We start from the raw sequence: 22,579 nt of genomic DNA, 5'->3' as shown, positions 1-22,579 counted from the left end.
TTAGCTTCCATGTAGAGCATAGGCCGGGAAAATTGCATGGCAATGCTGACACATTGTCAAGGGTCCACTGTTTGTTAAAGGGGTATTCCCATCTCCAAGATCCTGTCCCAATATGTAGTAGATATAACATTAACAATATTAGCAAATACCTATAATTAGAAATGTAGTATAGTTTTTCTGATTCCCAATGTCTCTTTCCTTATGTGCAGGCATTGCAGGACCTTAGATATCCATGGTTACGTCCACTGGCATCTAGCTAACTGTCACTACAGGGTGGGCCATTTATATGGATACACCTAAATTAAATGGGAATGGTTGGTGATATCAACTTCCTGTTTGTGGCACATTAGTATATGGGAGGGGGAAAACTTTTCCAGATGGGTGGTGACCACGGCGGCCATTTTGGATCCAACTTTATTTTTTTCAATGGGAAGAGGGTCATGTGACACATCAAATTTGTTGATAATATCATAAGAAAAACAATGGTGTGCTTGGTTTCAACATAACTTTATTCTTTCATGAGTTTTTTTACAAGTTTATGAGCATAAACTTGTAAAAAACATAAAGTTTATGATAGGCGGGGATTTCTGGGCTTACTAAATAGATATGCGGGGATTTTTTGGCGTCTGGCGGACGCCAAGCATGTGAAAAGCGATTTTATAAAACTACATTTCCTTGCAATCAGACCTTTACTATGGGCCATACAGGTATGTATCGATTTACTTTTCTATACCCTGTATGCCCATAGTAGAGGTCTGATATCTCCCAGGGGGTGACATGTATGTAGTGCAGTGCATTATCCAGCTTGCTCCTCCGGCACGACTTTTCAGGTTGTCTGAAGGCCAGTGTTTGGGCTCTGCTTGCTATGGCAATAACACATAGCTCCTCACACATTGCAGGGAGCGAATGGCGTGACAGGCAGAGTGATCTCCCTCTGTCAAACTCCTTACATGTCACGTTCACTCTTGACCACAGCATGTAAGGAGTTAATAGAGCCACTGCAAACAGCTCTTATGCCCTGCTACTAGCACATACATAGGGTAAGACTGTGTTATCATGATCCTGAGTTAAAGATGGATTTCTTGACGTAATGGAAAGTTCACCAGTTTTAATTTCCTCTTGTGTTTTTTTTTGTCTAGGTAATGCCTGCACCTTAAGGAACAATAACAGCAGCCGGTTTGGAAAATATATTCAGCTTCAGTTGAATAGGTAATTCAACTTCTCTTTGCATAATATATAAAACTTACGGTATATAATTATCATTGTATATGCTTTTAATCCATTTAAGACTAGAGAAATTATCATTTTGGAGTTTTTTTTTTTATATTGTCATTTATTTATTGCTCTATTTTTTTTGTTTTAAAGCATTTTTTTCCACACCTGCCTAAAACGTTTGCACATATTTATATATACACTTTTGCGAATTGGAAACCGCATTAAAAAATAAATGTTATTTGGTTTATTTTTGATCAATTAGCAAAATAGTGAATGAACAAAAGAGAAATCTAAAATCACATCAATACTTGGCCTTCAAAACAGCATAAAGCATATGTTTCAAAAATTAAGCATTTGTTCACATAGTTAACTCAGAAAGCAGCAGCTGCGAGCCCTTGCTGTGCCGTCTGTATTATCATAAGTGGCTTATGCTTTCTCCCCTGGCCAGATGTGGTACGATCAGACACAGCAATCACACAGTACACAGCAGAGGCACATGTATAAGAGTATATCAGCATAGGAAAAACATTTTTATCACATCCAATTGTGGAACTTATTTCAAGATCTATTCATTAAAATATACTTTACTCCTGGGACAACCCCTTTAAGGTTGGGACTGCACAGCACTGCTGGCCATGACACACGTCGCTCGGCCAAAGATTGCTGTCTGCTGTTCTTACATCACCACTAGTGTTGAGCGATACCTTCCGATATCAGGAAATATCGTATCGGATTGGATCGAACCGATACCCAAAAAGTATCGGATATCGCCGATTCCGATACCGGAAACCAATGCTAGTCAATGGGACAGAAATATCGGAATGAAAATAAACCCTTTCTTTCCTTGTAGGTTAATTCTACATGAAGTAAAACAACTAAGAATAATGTAGAATGTATTACGCGAAAAGCGCATACACCGGTACCCGACAATTTACAACAGAAAGAATAGAGCTTCACACATAGATTAGATAGATAGAAACATGTCAGTCACATATATATGAAGTACAGTGACAGTGTTGCTTAATGTACTTGTCATTTAGTGCAAAGGATTTATTAAAAAAAATATTAGTGTTTTCATGCACCGTCTCTTTAAAAAAGCCGGCCGGCAATTCAGCAGCGGTACCCGACAATTTATAACAGACAGAATAGAGCTTCACACATAGATTAGATAGATAGAAACATGTCAGTCACATATATATGAAGTACAGTGACAGTGTTGCTTACTGTACTTGTCATTTAGTGTAAAGGATTTATTTAAAAAAATAATAGTGTTTTAATGCACCGTCTCTTTAAGAAAGCCGGCCGGCAATTCAGCATCTGTACCCGACAATTTAGAATAGAAGGAATAGAGAATCATACATAAATTAGATAGATAGAAACATGTCAGTCACATATATATGAAGTACAGTGACAGTGTTGATTACTGTACTTGTCATTTAGTGTAAAGGATTTATTTAAAAAAATAATAGTGTTTTAATGCACCGTCTCTTTAAGAAAGCCGGCCGGCAATTCAGCATCTGTACCCGACAATTTAGAATAGAAGGAATAGAGAATCATACATAGATTAGATAGATAGAAACATGTCAGTCACATATATATGAAGTACAGTGACAGTGTTGCTTACTGTACTTGTCATTTAGTGTTAAAATAAAGGATTTATTAAAAAAAAAATTGGCGTGGGGTTCCCCTTAATTTTAGTCTCTAGCGGAGGTTAAGCAGACCGCTGGGGCAGATGTTTGAAGCCTGGGAAGGGGGTAATACCCACGGAGCTTCCCAGGCTGCTAATATCAGCCCCCAGCGGAATACTTAGCCTTTACTAGCTATTAAAATGGGGGACCCCCCCCAAAAAATGACGTGGGGTCCCCCCTAATTTAATAGCTAGCAAAGGTTAGGCAGACAGCTGGGGGCTGATATTAATAGCCCAGGAAGGGAGCCATGAATATTGGCCCCCTCCCAGGCTAGAAACACCAGCCGTCAGCCGCCCCAGAAATGGCGCATCCATAGGATGTGCCAATTCTGGCACTTAGCCTCGCTCTTCCCACTGCCCTGTAGCGGTGGCAGTGGGGTAATAGGGTTGGGGTTGATGTCAGCTTATAATACCAGCTGACATCAAGCCCAGGTTAGTAATGGAGAGGCGTCTATAAGACACCCCCATTACTAACCCCATAGTCAAAGTTAAAAAAAAAAACACAAACACCCAGAATAAAGTCATTTAATTGAAATAAACACACAATTCTTTATTGTTCTAAATTAAACCGTACTTACCGTCACGCCCATTCCAGCTGAAGCCAACGATCTCCTGCAATAAAAGAAAAATAATAAAGCAACCTCATCCTTACCTTTCCATGGTTCCCAGGACAGCTTCAGCTCTGCTACATCGAGATGACAGGCTGGACCGCAGCAGAACGCTGCCATCCAGCCTGTCATCCCGCGGACACTGAGAAGAGCAGGCATGCTTGCGCTCCTCAGTGTCTCTCTGTGACGGCATCCAGATGAGCCGACAATGAACTCAGCTCACCTCATGCACGTCACTGACAGCGTGGGAGAATTCTCCTGCACTCAGCGCTTCAGCGTGAGAATTTTCCCATGCTGTCAGTGACGTGCATGAGGTGAGGTCATGTCCAATGAACTCAGCTCACCTCATGCACGTCACTGACAGCGTGGGAGAATTCTCACGCTGAAGCGCTGAGTGCAGGAGAATTTTCCCACGCTGTCAGTGACGTGCATGAGGTGAGCTGAGTTCATTGGACATGAACTCGGCTCATCTGGATGACGTCACAGAGAGACACTGAGGAGCGCAAGCATGCCTGCGCTTCTCAGTGTCTGCGCTTCTCAGTGTCTGCGGGATGACAGGCTGGATGGCAGCGTTCTGCTGCGGTCCAGCCTGTCATCTCGATGTAGCAGAGCTGAAGCTGTCGTGGGATCCATGGGAAGGTAAGGATGAGGTTGGTTTATTATTTTTCTTTTATTTCAGGAGATCGTTGGCTTCAGCTGGAATGGGCGTGATGGTAAGTATAGTTTAATTTAGAACAATAAAGAATTGTGTCTTTATTTCAATTAAAGGACTTTATTCTGGGTGTTGTGTTTTTTTTAAATACTTTACTAGAAATTCATGGTGGTCATGAATTTCGGGCTTAGGGCCAGCTGATAATGCCAAGCTGGCCTTAACCCCTTTATTACCCAGTGAGCCACCGCACCAGGGCCCTGGATGAGTTGGGTACAGCGCCAGAAGATGGCGCTTCTATGAACGCGCCATTTTCCGGGGCGGCTGCGGACTGCAATTTGCAGCGGGTGGGGCCCAGAAAGCTTGGGCCTCCCTGTGCTGCAGATTCCAGCCCCCAGCTGCCTAGTTGTACCTGGCTGGACACAAAAATAGGGTGAAGCTCCACGTATTTTTTTTTTTAAATATTTCATGAAATTCATGAAATAATTAAGAAAAAAAGGGCTTCCCTATATTGTTGTGTCCGGCCAGGTACAAATAGGCAACTGGTGGTTGGGGGCAGTCCGTTCCTGCCTGCTGTACCTGGCTGGACACAAATATAGTGCGAAGCCCCACGTCAATTTTTTTTTAATTATTTCATGAATTTCCTGAAATAATTAAAAAAAAATTGACGTGGGGCTTCGCACTATATTTGTGTCCAGCCAGGTACAGCAGGCAGGAACGGGCTGCCCCCAACCACCAGCTGCCTATTTGTACCTGGCCGGACACAACAATATCGGGAAGCCCTTTTTTAAAAAAAATATTTCATGAAATAATTAAAAAAAAAAAAATACGTGGGGCTTCTCCCTATTTTTGTGTCCAGCCAGGTACAACTAGGCAGCTGGGGGATGGAATCTGCAGCGCAGGGAGACCCAAGCTTTCTGGGCCCCCCCCCCACTGCAAATTGCAGTCCGCAGCCACCCCAGAAAATGGCGCGTTCATAGAAGCTGGATGCTGTACCTGGCTGGCATACAAAAATATGGCAAAGCCCACGTCAAAATTTTTGGGAAAAATTAATTAAAAAATAAATAATAATTTAGGGACTGCATCTTTATTAACTCCTCAAATGTCATTTAGTGTTAAAATAAAGGATTTATTTAAAAAAAAAATTGGCGTGGGATGCCCCATAATTTTAGTCTCTAGCGGAGGTTAACACTAGAACTACTGATGGAGTCATTTTGACTCCTTTCGTTTTTTATTTCTCTTCTGTGACTACATTTTTCAGAATTCCGGCTTGAAACTCGGTGACTTTTCCTCAAATATGATGTGAAAAAAGATTTTGTGAGAATAAATAATTTTGGTGAAAAATTTGCGCGTTTTTTTCAAAATTTACCAAGAACTACTGAAGGGAGTCATTTTGACTCCCTACTATATTTTGAGGTCCTTTTGTCACTAAATGTTGCTATAAAGTTTTGTGCATAATTTTTTCACTCTGTCTTATTTACCCTGATGTTCATATAGATGTAGTTCAATTTACATGTCAACTTTTCACATTTTCCTTGTGTTTTACCTGCTTGTATTACTGTGTAATGTGTATTGACACATATAAAGAACTGTACGCTTGCAGAAGCATGCAGGAACAATAATTTACAGTTTACTCTATCTGATGAGGAGCTAGATGCATTCATTGCGATATTCTATGCTCGTGGAATATCTGGCACGAACCGTCACTCGATTAGCAGTATTTGGTGTAATGACTGGGGAATACCGTTTTGCAAAGCGACAATGTCTAGGGACCGCTTTGTTGAAATTATGAGGTTTCTCAGATTTGATGAGAAATCTACTCGATCGGAGAGACTGAAAACGGACAAGTTTGCTCTATTTTCTACTGTGTGGGACAGGTTTATTGAAAATTGTATTGCGTGTTACAAACCTGGCCCATACATAACGGTGGATGAGCAACTTTTCCCAAGCAAAACTAGGTGTCCATTCACGCAGTACATGCCTTCCAAACCAGATAAATATGGCCACAAATATTGGCTAGCTGTTGATAAGAGGAGCAAATATCTGGCAAATGGCTTCCCTTTTCTAGGCAAAGATGACACACGCCGTGCTGAGGACCGTTTAGCTGACCATGTGGTAATGAAGTTATTGGACCCGTTTTTGAAAAAAGGTCGCAAGGTTACAACCGATAATTATTTTACTTCAGTAAAATTAGCTAAACAGCTAAAAAGCAAAGGAACAACCATCGTGGGAACACTGAACAAGATAAGGCGAGAAGTGCCTAAAGAAATAAAATCCATGAAAGAGGAATTGTACAACACTAAAGTGTTTAGAAATGAAGACAATTTTACACTTACAGTATATCAAGGAAAGCCCAACAAAAATGTTGTCATTTTGAGTTCCATACATCCAGATGTTGTTGTTGCGTCTGATTCCGCTAAAAAAACTCCAGAAACGGTAAAGTTTTACAATGAAACAAAATATGGAGTAGATGTAGTGGATCAGATGGCACGAAAATATACCACACGAACATGCACAAGGAGATGGCCTGTTCATGCATTTGAAAATGCCTTAGACTTTGCGGGTATAAATGCATGGATAATATTCAAGGAGATTACCCACCAAAAAATGTCACGCAAGGCATTTTTGCAAACGCTTGTGAGAGAGTTGAGTGGTCCTTATGTCACAGATAGGGAAAAGGGTTCCACGTCCCAAGTTTCTACATGCTCAGAAGTGATGGTTCAAACAAAATTTTGCCAGATCAAAGAAAAGTGCAAGAAAAATAGATCTGTCGTAAATTGTAAGACTTGTGGTAAGTCTTTGTGTGGGCAATGTACTGCCATAAATCAAAGGCAATGCCTAAAATGCGAAACACCAAATGTTTAGAAGGTGAATTCTGCGCCATATTTTCATTTTTATGCTCCTCCACCTACATTTTCTCTGCTTTTTGTTCTTCAGTTGTTGTTTATATGTGTGCACTTGAATAAAAAAAAATGTTTGAAAAACGTCTATTATAATTATTGTTATTTTCTGTAGAAAAATAAGAAAAGCAGAAAAAAAACAATCAAAAGCATTACTGTTGGATCTCACAATAATAATACATTACAAAAAATATAATTATTAATAAATAACCACAAATGAAACTCTAAAAATAAACGAAAACAAGCAAGGAGTCAAAATGACTCCTTTCAGTAGTTCTAGTCGGGGTCACGAGTCCAGTAGTCCTAGTGTTAAGCAGACGGCTGGGGCAGATGTTTGAAGCCTGGGAAGGGGGTAATACCCACGGAGCTTCCCAGACTACTAATATCAGCCCCCAGCTGAATACCTAGCCTTTACTAGCTATTAAAATGGGGGACCCCCCCAAAAAAATGACGTGGGGTCCCCCCTATTTTAATAGCTAGCAAAGGCTAGGCAGACAGCTGGGGGCTGATATTAATAGCCCAGGAAGGGTGCCATGAATATTGGCCCCCTCCCAGGCTAGAAACACCAGCCGTCAGCCGCCCCAGAAATGGCGCATCCATAGGATGTGCCAATTCTGGCACTTAGCCTCGCTCTTCCACGCTGCCCTGGTGCGGTGGCAGGGGGTAATGGGGCTGGGGTTCATGTCAGCGCCAGCTGCCATGAAGCCCAGGTTAGTAATGATGGGCGTCTATAAGACACCCCCATTACTAACCTACAAAGTGTTAAAAATAAAAAACACACTACAGTTAACTGTCCACGTTCCTGCGCTGATCTCCCATGCACAGCTGTCACATCTGGAGATTGTGACAGCTGTGCATGGCTGTTGTAAGCTCACACTGCCGGGAACACGTCCGCTCCCGGCAGCGGGAGCCACTGACTGAGGTCACCGGAGTGCATTCAGGCAGCGCAGCTCCGGAGACCTCCTTTACGGCACTGCTGTACCGTGGGAATTTCTCACGATACAGCAGGGCCGTAAAGGAGCTAACCGGAGCAGCGCTGCCTGAACTCCGGCGAACCCACTTATGCAATGACGGGGCTGCTTTACGGCCCCATCATTCTAGCGGCGGCAGCGGTTCAGAGCGGTCACATTCTATGTGGCTGCTCTAAACTGGAGATCATCGTGGGACACTCGTGGACTACTACGGAGGGGTAAGGATAAGGTTGTGGTTTATAATTTTATATTTTATTACAGGAGATCGAAGGCTTCGGGGAATTAGGTGTCTAGGTGAGTATAGGTGTAGTTTTTTATTTTTTACTTTATTTTAGGTGGCGATCGGCGGGGACAGGTAATGTATGAACTAATTTATTGTAGGTAACCACTGGCCACCAATGACATGTATTTAAAATTTATTGGGGACACAGTAGGGCAATTTAAATAGCAGGATCAGGCTGATGGGAACTACTGCTCCCATTGAGCTGATCCTGCTGGCACGAGTGGACGGGGGACAGACATAGGCCGATGGGAGTAGTAGTGTCACATCGGCCTATGTCTGCCTGCACGCACACACCCGCAGACATCGCACAGACACCGCACACACGCGCAGACATCGCACAGACACCGCACACACTCGCAGACACCGCACAGACACCGCACACACCCGCAGACACCGCACAGACACCCCACACACCGCGCACACCCGCACAGACACCCACACACACCAATCATGACCGGTCTGGGAGGTGAGGCTGACCTGTGCGACCGTGGGAAAGTTCATGTGAGTTCATGCAATGCAGTGAAGCATGAACTCACATGAACCCTCCGAGGGCACCGCGGCGACTTCAAATGAACAGCTGATCGGCATCACCTGATACCTCAGCTGTTCATTTGAAATAACCGGCGGGAAAGCGCAGCACAGAACGGGAAAGCCGGCGGTGAAGTTTTTTCACTGCCTGCTTCCCCGCCCGGGTCCTTCGCTCCCCGCTCCTTGGTGCTGCGCTCCCCACCCGGTCCTAACTTACGATCGGGATGGGAGGTGGCGAGGGGAGCGGAGGATCGGAGTGGGAGGCTGCGGGGAAGCAGTATGGGGCTGTGTGATTGTTTAAAAGCCGGCGGCTTTTTACCGCCCGCCGGCTTTTAAACAATCAGGAGAATTCTCCCACGCTGGGATGGCATTCTGATGACAGGCTGGATCGCAGCTGAGCGCTGCCATCCAGCTTGTCATCCTTCAGAGACACTGCAGAGCGCAGGCATTATGGGAACTTCCGATTCCGGTATTCGATATTGTAAAAGTATCGGAATTAAGTATCGGAATTCCGATACCGCGAATATCGGCCGATACCCGATATTTCAGTATCGGAATGCTCAACACTAATCACCACATAAAGCAAGTGAATAGGGACTCCTTGTGGCTTACAAGGTGCCGCGACATCAAGTTGGATCCAGTTGTCCTTCTGCAGCTTGCTTATTGCCCCACCTTGTGGCTTGCTAGGCGACTCCATTCACTTGCATTACGCTACAACAGCATTCTGTGATCTTTGGCCATGCGATCTGTGTAGTTGACAAAGTTGCCATGTAACACCTAAAAATGGGCATGGCTAAGCAGAAAGGATGGGTTCGCCATCAGTCTGGTTGATATATATATATATATATATATATATTTTTTTAATACTTGCTCTAGAAAATTGTGCAAATTGTTACACAAATGTATGCCTGCTCATAGGAGGTGACGATTGTAATGCCTGCAGCATGTACCGCCAAAGATGCACCAGATTCATTTGGAGATGCACAAAGAAAACATTATTTTGCAAGTGTTGCTCCATATATTATTAGCTGTGGCTGCATGTGTAAATGTAATAGCACCATATACTGTGATTTTTTTGACAATAGCAAGGCTCATTGGGAACGAAGGTATGTTTATTGAGTATGAATGAGATTTACCTGATTTAAGGTTTAAGGCCATGCTCCTAACTAGTGTTAGCTGCTTTTTTATTGTGCAGCAAATCTGCTGCATTTAACTGTCCGAAGCAAAGGGGATGTGATTTCATGAAAACTCATGCCTATGAGACGCTATTAAATTCTGTAGTTTTTTTTCTCTAGGGAGCCTAAAAATGCATGTAAAAAAGCAGTTGTTTTTATAAGTGGAGAATTAAGTCTTTTCTGTACTACAAAAATGTACAAAAAGTGTATCAAATAAAGTGGATAATGTGTAAAAGAAACATAGCAAAACTCAATAATCATAGAAGATGTTATTGCATATTTTGGGACAGACACCTGCAGAAAAAATGCAGATGTATGCTGCGTGTGAATATAGCCTAAAACTTTCACTTTTTTTAAATTGTCAGAAATCAAACAGAAACCTAAATATATTTTGGGAGTTGCTTGAGCTAAATAATGTGCTGATTCCGGCTTCTCGCGCAGCAGTAAAGATCTTCCATATTTATATTGCAGTTGTTGATCTAGTCTGCTCTGAACCATTTGTTAGTGCAGGTGTAACAGTGAATTATTAATGGAACCTGTCTGCTTGGAAATGCTGTGCAATCTATAGGCAGCATGTGACTCAACCCAAAAGGCTGAGCGGAGTGATGTCAAGTTTTGTAGCAAAGGTTCAGGATAACGTGTACTTTATTTATTTAATCCCTGCCTCATAGCAGTCAATAGGGCGGCCCTAATCAGTGACTGACAGCATTTTCTGTGTAAGTGTGCGTACACGGAAGGCTGTCACCCACTGGCTGCTAAGCTCAAAATGAGCAGGGATTTAAGTGGGAAAAACAAGATGCAATCCTAAATCTTTTCCAGCAAATAGATTATCACTGCTTAGCTTTCCATGCTCTATGACATGCTGCCCCTGGATTGTACAGCATTTTCAAGCTGACAACTTCTCCTTAAAGGTCTGATCTTGTATGAGCCATTTTCTTGCTCTAAAGTTACTTCAGATGTTTTCATATCACTAAATATCCTGTACAACGGGAAATAATCTGCTATTTATTTATTTTTTTAAGCCTCCAACAAATTACTGGTGCCAGTATCCAGACCTACCTTCTAGAGAGTACACGTATAGCGCATCAAAACGTTTCAGAAAGGAACTTTCATATCTTCTATCAGGTTTGTGAATTCGTTTTTTTTTTAAGATTGTAAGGTTGGTTTGATCTTAAAACAAGCTTAGAAAGAAATATTAAGGTAAATGCACGTGACTTTTTTTTGTTCATTTCCGTAGCATTTTTTTTCAACATTTTCGACAGCCTGCTTTATCTCCAGCGCTTCTGTAGGGTCTTTTTTACTGGTGTCTTTCAGGCATCCTTTGAACTTTTCCATTGACTTGTATTATAAAGAATAGAATGTCTTCAGACCTTAAAACACCTATAGAATGGTCAGGTCACTGCTTTTAACCCCTTTACACCCAAAGGCTGATTGCACGTTAATGACTAGGCCAATTTTTACAATTCTGACCAGTGTCACTTTATGTAATAACTCTGTAACGCTTCAACTGATCCCACTTATTCTGAGAATGTTTTTTCGTGACATATTGTACTTCATGATAGTGTTAAAATTTATTAGATATCACTTGCGTTTATTTGTGAAAAAATCAGAAATTTGGTTAAAATTTTGAAAATTTTGCAATTTTCAAACTTTGAATTTTCGTGACCTTAAATCAGAGAGTTATGTCACACAAAATACTTAATAAATAACATTTCCCACATGTCTACTTTACATCAGCACAATTTTAGGATCACATTTTTTCTTGTTAGAGAGTTAGAAGGATTAAAAGTTGACCAGCGATTTCTCATTTTTCCAACAAAATTTACAAAACCATTTTTTTAGGGACCACATCACATTTAAAGTGACTTTAAGGGGCATTTTTGACAAAAAATACCCAAAAGTGACACCATTCTAAAAACTGCACCCCTCAAGGTGCTCAAAACCACACTTAGGCTGTGTGCCCACAATGCGTTTTTTAAGCGTTTCCGCAGTGGCAAAAACGCTGCAGAAATTCTTAAAAAACGCATGGTAGAAGGCCTGCCATGTTCCCCAATGATAATCCGTATGTGCTGTGCACATGCTGTGGAAATTTCCACTGCGGGATATCATTGCGGAAAAAAATGCAGCACTACCAATTATTTTGCGGAAGCGCTGCATTTTCGCCGCCATTGACTTGCATTGGATGGCTTGGATTCCGCATCACTGGGTCTGTACATGCGGAATCCAAGCGTTTCAATGTGCGGATGGTACCCAGGTCTAGAGGAGAGGAGACTCTCCTCTGGACCCAGGTACCATAGAACCTGTAAAAAAAAAAGAATAAAATAAATATTATATTTACCTTCTGATGGCCCGTGGTGCGCTTGTCTTCGCTTGCCGGCAGATCGCGGTGGACTGAAGGACCTGCACTGACCTGCGCAGTGTATTGCAAGCTGCCGGCAAACCAGGACGGAGCGAATAAAGACTGCGAGGGCCATCAGAAGGTAAGTATAGATTTATTTTTTTGTTTTTTACCATTCTTTAAGGTCACACTATAAATCCATGCTGTTTGCATGGATTTATATAGTGTGACCAAGTTGTCAAGCACTTTCCAAGTGATGCTAAAATCGCTTGGAAAGCGCTTGTTAACCCGCATGCGGAAATGAATGTAAAGAACGCTTCACATCCGCATGTCCCTGGCAGGAAAAACGCATGTACAATCCGCATGTACAATCTGCATGCGTTTTTTCTGCCAGGGAGATGCTGAAACGCTCAGGAAAAAATCCAGAGCATTTCTGCATCATGAGCACATAGCCTCAAGAAGTTTATTAACCCTTCAGGTGCTTCACAGGATTTTTTGGAATGTGGAAGAAAACAATGAACATTTTAACTTTTTTTTCACAAAATTTTTACTTTAGACCGAATTTTTTTTTATTTTCACAAGGGTAAGAGGAAAAAATGGACCCCAATATGTGTTGTGCAATTTCTTCTGAGCACGCCAATAACCCCATATGTGGGGGAAAACCACTATTTGGGCGCATGGCATGGCTCACTTTTTTTCCACAAAAATTACCTTTTAGCCCCAATTTTTTTATTTTCACAAGGTAACAGGAGAAATTGGACCCCAAAAGTTGTTGAGCAATTTCTCCTGAGTAAGCTGATACCTTACATGTGGGCGAAAACTACTGTTTGGGTGCACGTCAGGGCTCGGAAGGGAAGGAGTGACGGAATAGTCTGCGGGCGTCATGTCGCGTTTGGAGAGCCCCTGATGTGCCTAAACAGTGGAATTGCCCAACAAGTGCCCCCTTTTGGAAACTAGACCCCCAATGAATTTGTATATGTGTGGTGAGCACCTTGAACCCTCAGGTGCTTCACAGAAAATTATAACGTTGACTTGTGAAAGTAAAAAAAAAATCACATTTTTTTCACAAAAATGTTATTTTAGCCCAAAGAAAATATTTTTCACAAGGGTAACAAGAGAAAGTGGACCCCAAAATTTGTTGTGCAATTTGTCCTGAGCACGCCTATACCCCATATGTTGTTGAAAACTACTTTTGAGGCAGAGTGTAAAGCTCAGAGGAGAAGAAGCGCCATGTTGGAGTTTATATTATGTTATTTTGTTGGGCTGGTTTGATGGTGCCTTTTCACATTGGCAGAGCCCCTAAGGTGCCAGAACAGCAGAACCCCCCCCCCCAACAAGAGTCCCCATTTTACAAACTACACCTCTCAATGAATTCATCTAGGGGTGCAGTGAGCATGTTGACACCACATGTGCTTTACAGAGTTTTACACCATTGGGCGGTGAAGAAAGAATAATTACATTTTTACCAAGTTTTGTTTTGGCCCCAGATTTTTAATTTTCACACTGGAAAATGGGTAAAAATGGCACCAAAATTTGTAACAGAGTTTTTGCTGAATGTAGAAATATCCCATTTGTGGCTGTGCAGTAGCCACACGATGGAGCACTATTTTCCTAGAATAGTATGCAGATTCCCTAAATGCTAGAAGAGCAGAATCCTCACTCAAGTGAGTGACAGGATACCGCTCTCTGAGCTCAACTCCTGGGCCTGCTCCTCATTCTCCCCAGCTCCTTGGCATGAGCGGTCAGATGGGTTACACCAGGAGACATCTTCGGACAGGTGAGTATAAGGATTTTTTTTATTTTAATCTTATTTTTACACCAGGACACAGCTGGAGCAGAATACTACTCTCAACATTGTCCCCTGTCGGCTCTGCAATCAGCTAGAGCAAAGGACAATGATGAGGATAGCATACAGCGCTACTTGCACGCTGATTCCCAGGCACCGGTACGTGTGCTCCTGATGCGGCACACAGTTTCCACACAGGTGCACATGGACACACGGACACAGATATCTCCGGTACTGACTTTTCCGGTACCAGAAATATCAGGACATGTGAAACCAGCCTTACTCTGGACTCCGTCTGGCCTCTGTTTAGCGGTGTCCTTTTTTTCAGAGGTTCACAAAACTGTGGCCGACGGCACTTTTATGCACGCCTAACAAAAAGACTGACACCGTGGGATCACCAAATACCAGATTTATATTGGGTTTTTATGTTTGGCAGCTGTGACACACTTAAAAACTTTTTTTTTGACTAGTTTTTGCATCACCATATTTTGAGAGCTATAATTTTTCCATATTTCGGCCGACAGATTCATGTAAGGGCTTGTTTTTTTGCGGGACAAGTTGACGTTTTTATTGGTACCATTTTCGGGCACATTACTTTTTTGATCGCTTTCTATTCCGATTTTTGGGAGGCAGAATAAACAAACACCAACAATTCAGGAGTTGTTTTTTTGCTTTATGCCGTTCCGCGTGTGGTAAAATTGATAAGGCAGCTTTATTTTTCTGGTCAGTACGTTTACATTGATACTACATTTATATAGATTTTTTATGTTTTGGTGCTTTTACACAATAAAATCTATTTTGTAGAAGAATTTTTTTTGCATCGCTTTATTCTGAGAGCTATAACTTTTTTATTTTTCGGCTTATGGAGCTGTATGGCGGCTTGGCTTGTTTTCTGCAGTATGATGATAAAGCACTGTTTTTTTGCTTGTTTTTTTATTTACTTTTTTTTACCGTGTTGACTAAAAGGCTTAACTAGTGGGATAGGTTTATAGGTCAGGTCGTTCTGGACGCGGTGATAACAAATATGTGTTATTTTATTGTTTTTGTTTTTTTTTCATAATAAGAATTATTTATGGGTAATATATATATATATATATATATATATATATATATATATATATATATATATATATATATATATATATATATATTATAACAGCTTTTTTAACTATTTTTTCATTTTTTTACTTAGTCCCACTATGAGACTTTCACTTTCTGCAGTCTGATCGCAGTTATAAGGTATAGCAGTGCAGGATCACTGCTATACCCTATAACCTGTCAGCCCTGCCGATACTGCACTGCGCATGGTCAAACTACCTTGCTAGTGCCTGGTGACCTGGATGTCATCATGATGACATCGGGATCCTGCAATGACGTTGCGGGGTCTCCAGTCCAAGAGTAGAGGGGCTTTTGTCCCTCTGCTCACTCGCTAAATGCAGCGATCGCAGCATTTAGGGGGTCAAAGTGCCGGGAGTATTGCGGGCACCACTCCTGGCACTGAGTGCCGGGTGTCAGCTGTCAGAATCAGCTGACACCCAGCGGCGATCACGCCTGCACAGCCTCTGATTCCACCGTGATCAAGTCCCCATCCAGCAGAGGGAAGTCCATGGCGGATGTGATCCCTCCTCCTAAACCAGTACCCCTGTTTGCATCGGATTGGTAAGTGATCTCCGTGAAACCTCATATTGTAATTAGCCCCTTTCCCTCTCATTTTTAGATGGGAAAAGTGCTAGCAAGACCATGCATAAAAGCTGTGCGCTCTGCAGTGAAGAATTACCTGTTACGTGGGTGAAGAGGCTTTGCAATTCATGGATACAGCAGACACTCTGTGGAAAAAAAAACCTAGATTTGCCTCTGTACTGCGATCAATAATTAAGTCAGAGGTGGAAAGTACCTTTAAGTCCTTATGGGGTAGGCAAAAAAAAACTAGGAGGTCTAGAGATTTATCCCCGGAATCTGGGTCTGATACTCCAGAAGGGGAACAATCTGATGCAGATTCCTCAGATTCCTCCTTCTCATCCCAAAAGGAAGGCAGAGGTCGTAATTGTTTCCCTGTAGAAGAAACTGATAGCCTGGTTAAGGCGGTTAGATCCACTACTAGTTGACCCTAAGCCAGAGAAAACCGTTCAGGACATAATGTTTGGCGGGCTGGATCAGAAAAAGCGTAGGTTTTTTCCTCTTAATGACAAGATTCACTCTAATTAAAAGGGAATGGAGAAGACCTGGGAGGAAAAGTATATCTATTCCAAAAAGAAAGTATCCTTTCGATGGTCCAGTCTGTTCATTCTGGGAGAAAGCCCCGAAGCTAGACGTAGTCATTGCTAAAGCGTCCAAAAAATTTGACCTTCTCTTTGAAGATATGGGAATATTAAAAGACCCTTTTAGATAAAAAATCTTACACTTTCCTAAAAGGATCCTGGGAAGCTGCAGGGGGGGGTCTAAAGCCCGCAGTTGCCTCAAATTGCACCGCTAGGTCTATGATGGTCTGGTTGGGTCAGTTGGAAACTCAACTTCAGAATAAAGTGTCTAGGGAAAAAATTCTAGACACCATTCCCTTAATTCCGGGGGGCGGCTGCTTTCTTGGCCGATGCATCCGCCGACTCAGTTAGATTGGCGGCCAAGTTGGCAGCTTTCTCCAACGCCACTCGTCGAGCCCTTTGGCTCAAATGTTGGCCAGGAGACCTTCAGGCAAAGTCCAGACTCTGCTCTATTCCCTGTGAGGGGAAGTTTTTGTTTGGGTCGACCCTAGACAATATACTTGATAAGGCAGGGGATAATAAAAAACGATTTCATATCTCCTCTATCCGTTCCTATAAATCATCTTTTCGGAGAAATAAATTCATTCGAAGGAAGCCCCCTAAAAACCAGGATAGGTGGGAAGACAAGAAACAGCGGAACAGGGGTTTCATGTTCAATAACCCTTCCCGTGACGACAGAAAGCCTTCGCAATGAGGCTTTTCTCCAGGTGGGGGGAAGATTATCCCTGTTTCTCCCGGCCTGGGAAAAAGATTTCCAACAGTACGTGGATTTTACATCTGATAGGGGCAGGTCTAAGATTAGAGTTTCTTTCTGTCCCAAAACCAAACTACATAGTGACTCCCCTACGATTCTCGAACATAGAGCAGGTATTCCTAAAGCAGGAAGTTTTAGGTCTGGTAATAAATGCCGTACTACAGGAAGTCCCCCTTCAAGAAAGAGGGGAAGAATTTTACTCCCCGTTGTTTTGGGGGAGGAAACCAGGCAAATTTTTCAGGACTATTATAAACTTGAAGAGACTGAACAAATTTCTAAAAATTCCGACTTTCAAAATGGAAACAATAAAGACAGCTGTGAAAATTTTGTTTCTGGGTTGTTTCATGACGGTTCTGGACTTAAGGCTATGTGCCCACGATGCAGAAATGCTGCATATTTTTTCCGCTTCTCCCTGGCAGGAAAAACGCATGCGGATTGTACATGCATTTTTCCTGCCAGGTAGAAGCGTTTGTCAAGCGTTTTTGCATGCATTTCTGCATGCGGGTTATCAAGCTCTTTTCCAAGCGATTTTAGCATCACTTGGAAAAGTGCTTGACTACTTGGTCACACTATATAAATCCATGCATCCGGCATGGATTTATATAGTGTGACCAAGTGATAGTTAAAAAAAAAAGAATAAGAATGGTAAAAAAAATAAAGATTATACTTACCTTCCGATGGCCCCTGGTGTTTTCTCCGCTGCGTCCGGTCTGTTGTATCGGTCGCGGTGGTGTTTAAGGATCTGCCATGATGTCATTTAGTCATGTGACAGGTGGTATTTTGGAATGCCATTTTGTCTGGAATAGATTGCGAAGCCAATGTCACATCTGACCAGCCCCTGACAAACCAAACAGAAGAACCCCCCCACAAGTGAACCTATTTTGGAAACTACACCTCTTAAAGAAGTTGTGCACTACTTTAGATTACTCCCCCCCAATGTATCCCCCCGGGGCCCCGAAGACTTTTTGTAAATACCTTCCGTTGCAGATAATGCCTGTGAGCGGCGCTATAGGTGGCCGCTCAAGTGAGGCGTGACGCGGGGGGATAACCCCGCCCACAGCCTGGCATCCACCGTGGAACCAGGAAGAAAAAGACCCCAGGCTGCTGCCAGCACATGTTGTGACATCAGCAGATGTCAGAGCAGGCTGCAGCCAGGGGGTCACGTGATGCCAGTGAGCGGCCAGTGATAGCGCCGCTCACAGGCATTATCTGCAACGGAAGGTATTTACAAAAAGTCTTTGGGGTCCCGGGGGGATACAACCCCTTTAAGGAATTCATCTAGGGGTGTAGTGAACATTTTTAACCCTCAGGCAATTCACAGACTCGTATGACATTGGGCTGAGTCGGAGGAAAATGATAATTTTTTCCACTAAAATTTTTTCTTTGGCCTCAAGTTTTTAATTTTCAAAAGGGAATAGATGAAAATGGACAGTACAATTTGTTGTGCAATTTCTTCTGAGTGCACCAATACTCTACATGTGATTGGGAAATAGTTTTCAGGCACATTTACTGTTATGTTTTGAGGGTGCCATGACCCCCTGGAAGAGCTCCTGAGGTGCCAGAACAGCAGAACCCCATAAGTGACCCCATTTTACAAATTACATTTATGAATGAATTCATCTAAGGGTGCAGTGATCATGTTGACACCACGGATGTGTCACAGAATTTTATACCATTGGGCAATGAATTTAAAATAATTACATTTTTACCACAAACATTTTGTTTTAGCCCAATATTTTACATTTCACACGGGAAAATGGGTAAAAGTGGCAACAACAATTGTGACACAATTTCTGCTGAACGTGGCAATACCCCATGTGTGGCTGAATAGTATTGCTTAGCCACATGGCGAGACTCGGAAGGGAAGGAGCGCTGTTTGCGTCCTAGAGCACAGATTTTCATGAAATAGTTCCAGCTCTAGGGAAGCAACCCTTACTTTTCCTCGAGTATTTTCTTGACCCAAGTCCCTGAGTTTGGGTGGTTCCAAAAATTTTTTTCTAGACACCTTCTGCTCAGGGATATTGACTTTAGAGGATCCTTCCACATCCTTATTGTCAACCCGTACAGACAGTGGCAACTCGTCGGCCATGGCATCACTGTAACCTGGTTGTCAGCCGAGCTACCAGGCAGTACCTCTTGCTCCACAAATCCCAAAACAGAGGAAAATCACAATCGAAAATTGTAGGATGTGACTAGTTTTTGACCCCTCCCATTTTGTGGGTCACGGAACCACAGTCTGTAACAATGTCGAGAAGGGCTACAGGAACGTTTTTTTGTCCATCTGTAGTTTTTGTCCATACTACAGATGGACAATGTTTTGGGTCATTGTGCATCTGTAGTATGAAACGACGACCAATCAGTTTGGCTGCATTTGGCTGGATCTGAGCACACAGTATGGCTCTGAATACATCAGAATTCATTCGGTTGCTTCTGTCCTGTGTCACATCATCAATAAACACTAGTGACCCAGTGCCACTGGCAGCCATGCATGCCCAAGCCATCACACTGCCTCCGCCGTGTTTTACAGATGATGTGGTATGCTTTGGATCATGAGCTGTACCACGCCTTCCCCATACTTTTCTCTTTCCATCATTCTGGTAGAGGTTGATCTTGGTTTCATCTGTGCGAAGAATGTTCCTGTAGCCCTTCTCGACATTTTTTATTTATTTTTTTTATCGTGTTAACTAGCAGGACAATTTTATAGGTCAGGTCGTTCCGGACGCGGAGATACCAAATATGTGTACTTTTATTGTTTTTTTGTTTTTTTTCATAAGATTATTTATTGATGGGTACAATATATTTTTCTTTTTTTTTTTTTTTTTTTTCACTTTCTGACATTTTTATTACTTGTTCACATTGTCCCACTATGGAACTTTCACTTTTTGCAGCTTGATCGGCTGCATGGCATAGAGAGCAGCAGCTCCCTATGCTATGCAGCCTGTCAGAGCTGCACAGGGAGAAGTTGCTTTGGTCATGCATTGCGCATGACCAAAGGAACTTCCTGCCTCCTGGTGTCCCGGATGTTGTCATGATGATGTTGGGTCACCATGGCAACATCCGGGACCGGATTCAGACGCCACTGGACGCCGGTAGAGAAGGTAAGTATAACGCTTACCTCCTCTTGCCACCGGAATGCTGCGATCGATTTCGATCGCAGCATTACGGGGGTTTATGTGCCGGGAGCGGTGGGGGACCGCTCCCTGCACATAGTCACAGCTGACACCCGGTACTATCAGCTGACACCCTGCGGCAATCGCGCCCGCACCGCTTGTGTGCGGGCGATATCGCCAGGGCATATTAATACGTATCAGGCCCATAAGGCCCAGGGCACAGATACGTATTAATACGCCTTGGGCCAGAAAGGGGTTAAGATAAAAACTATACATGTTTGCTATCTGCATAATCGTACTGACCTGGTGAATCATATTGCCCGGTCATTTTTACTGTAAAATGAAAGCTGTAAATAAAAAAATAAAAAAGAATTGCTGAATTGAGCTTTTTTTGCTATTTAGCCACACTTGGATTTTTTTTCCTGCTTTCCAGTACATAACATGATAAATTGGATGATTTAATTCAAAAGTACACCTCATCCCGCAAAAAAAAAAGCCCTCACACGGCTCTGTCGACAGACAAAGAAAAAAGTTATGGCTCTTGGAATAAGGGGAGAAAAAACGAAAGCACAAGAATAGAAAATCGCCTGGTCAGGAAGGGGTTGAGAATAGTGAGAATAAGTTAGATCTTTCAACTCTTCAATGGAGAAATGAAGAAAGCCCTAAAACTAGGGTGGTCCTTGCTTTCGAAAATGTGTTTTCTTCAGTAGGCACCCCTTGATTCTATTTCTGTATGTAAACTAAAAATGCAGAAAAAAATTCAGCCAGATACACACAGATTTAGGGATTTTACCAACCGTCAAACTTTCTGTGTTTCTGCTATGGCCGAATCCCATTTGCACCTCTTCTAAAAAATCTGGTTGTGGCAGAATAGCGCAAATTTTGGTGAATATAGCCTGATCTTAATAACACCCTCCTTCTCCAGCTTGCTCTGCCAATCAGTCCTGACCTATGAGAGGTTATGTCACTGTTCTACTATTACAAGAAAATGACTAAACAGTTTGTGATGCAGCTAGTTTAACAGCTAATGATGTTCTTGAGCAAAGGCAGGCATCTCCACAAGACTGAAAAAACGTGGTTGAAAAAGTGGAAGGTCTCTTCAAAGAATATGACAAGCTGAAGAAAAACAAAGAAAACAAAACTAAACATTTGGATAGTCTGAAGATGAAGGAGGAAGAATGGAACACAGGTTTAGAAAACTTTAGCTATGGACATGACAAGAATACCTGAAGACAAGGAGTTTTTGCTAGTTGAGAGACAAACTGGGTGCCATGGAAAAATTGGAGGTGTTGACAAAAAGTTTGAGAAAAAACAAAGACATTTTGAAGAAAGACAAATTACAAGAAAATAATTGAGAAAGAGAGACAAGAAAGAAGTGCTAGAGAGGAAAAGGTGGTGCTGCAGTCATTATCTGATGAAGTAGATACAGATATGGAAGACGATGAAACATCAGAGGTACTGCTGTCAGCAAAACGAGCCAAAAGAGGAAGAGTCAGTGTAGTAAATGACAAACTGTCAGCAAGCCTTGACGTGGTCAAAGTTAGTGACAGAAATGCAGCATTAATTCTCCACAAACCATTCGGCACCTTGGCCATGATCCTGCAGATTTCTATGTAAATCGTTCATCAGTTCATAAAGAAAGAATAAAATGCAATCAGACAATAGCTCTAAACCTGAAACCGGAGTTTCAGCCAACTGTACCTTTAACAATTCACTAGGATGGAAAGCTCTTAGAAGACATCAGCGGCAGGAAAACTGTAGATCGTCTTCCCATTCTGGTATCTGGAGTTATTGATCAGTTGCTTGGAGTTCCAAAGCTTGCCAAAGGATCAGGTGAAGCTTGTGCTAATGCTGCTTATGCTGCAGCACTGACATGGAATGTCACTGACAATGTGAAGTGCATGTGTTTGATATCACATCTGTCAACACGGGTTTCAGGAACAGCGCCTGCAAACTTCTAGAGCAGAAGCTTGGCATAGACATGCTGTGGTTTGCATACCGCCATCATATTCTAGAAATATTGCTGGAAGCAGTGGTTGTTCATTGCCTTGGTCCTTCGAAAGGTCCAGAAAAAATGATCTTAAGCAGGTTCAAGAACAACTGCCATATCATTCACTTGACTACCTTTCAGACAGCACTATCAGATCAGATCATGCCAACAGCAGTTTTCCACATTGCAGCTGAAATCATAGACTTTGCGAAGATGCAACTGCTTCAGTACCAATCCCGCGAAGAATACCGAGAATTATTGGAGTTAACAATCATTTTCCTTGGTGGTGTACCATCTAGAGGAATTCAGCGCTCCAGCTGGACTGCG

General features: G+C 42.4%; 1 protein-coding gene across 3 annotated transcripts in view; it reads left to right on the top strand.

The window, feature by feature from the left end:
* Positions 1-22,579, top strand: part of MYO19 (myosin XIX) — a 264,615-nt gene that overhangs the window by 72,058 nt on the left and 169,978 nt on the right. For all 3 annotated transcript variants that reach the window (XM_073666532.1, XM_073666533.1, XM_073666534.1), the window contains 2 exons: positions 1,140-1,209; positions 11,039-11,141. In XM_073666532.1, the coding sequence (XP_073522633.1) occupies positions 1,140-1,209; positions 11,039-11,141 (173 nt within the window). The remainder of the gene's footprint in view (positions 1-1,139; positions 1,210-11,038; positions 11,142-22,579) is intronic.

The sequence above is a fragment of the Phyllobates terribilis genome, unplaced genomic scaffold, assembly GCF_046119375.1.
Source record: "Phyllobates terribilis strain yellow unplaced genomic scaffold, ASM4611937v1 Scaffold_2__4_contigs__length_985480577, whole genome shotgun sequence".
NCBI lineage: Eukaryota > Metazoa > Chordata > Amphibia > Anura > Dendrobatidae > Phyllobates > Phyllobates terribilis.
Note: the sequence above shows the minus strand (reverse complement) of the source record. Positions and strands in the feature narration are given on the sequence as shown.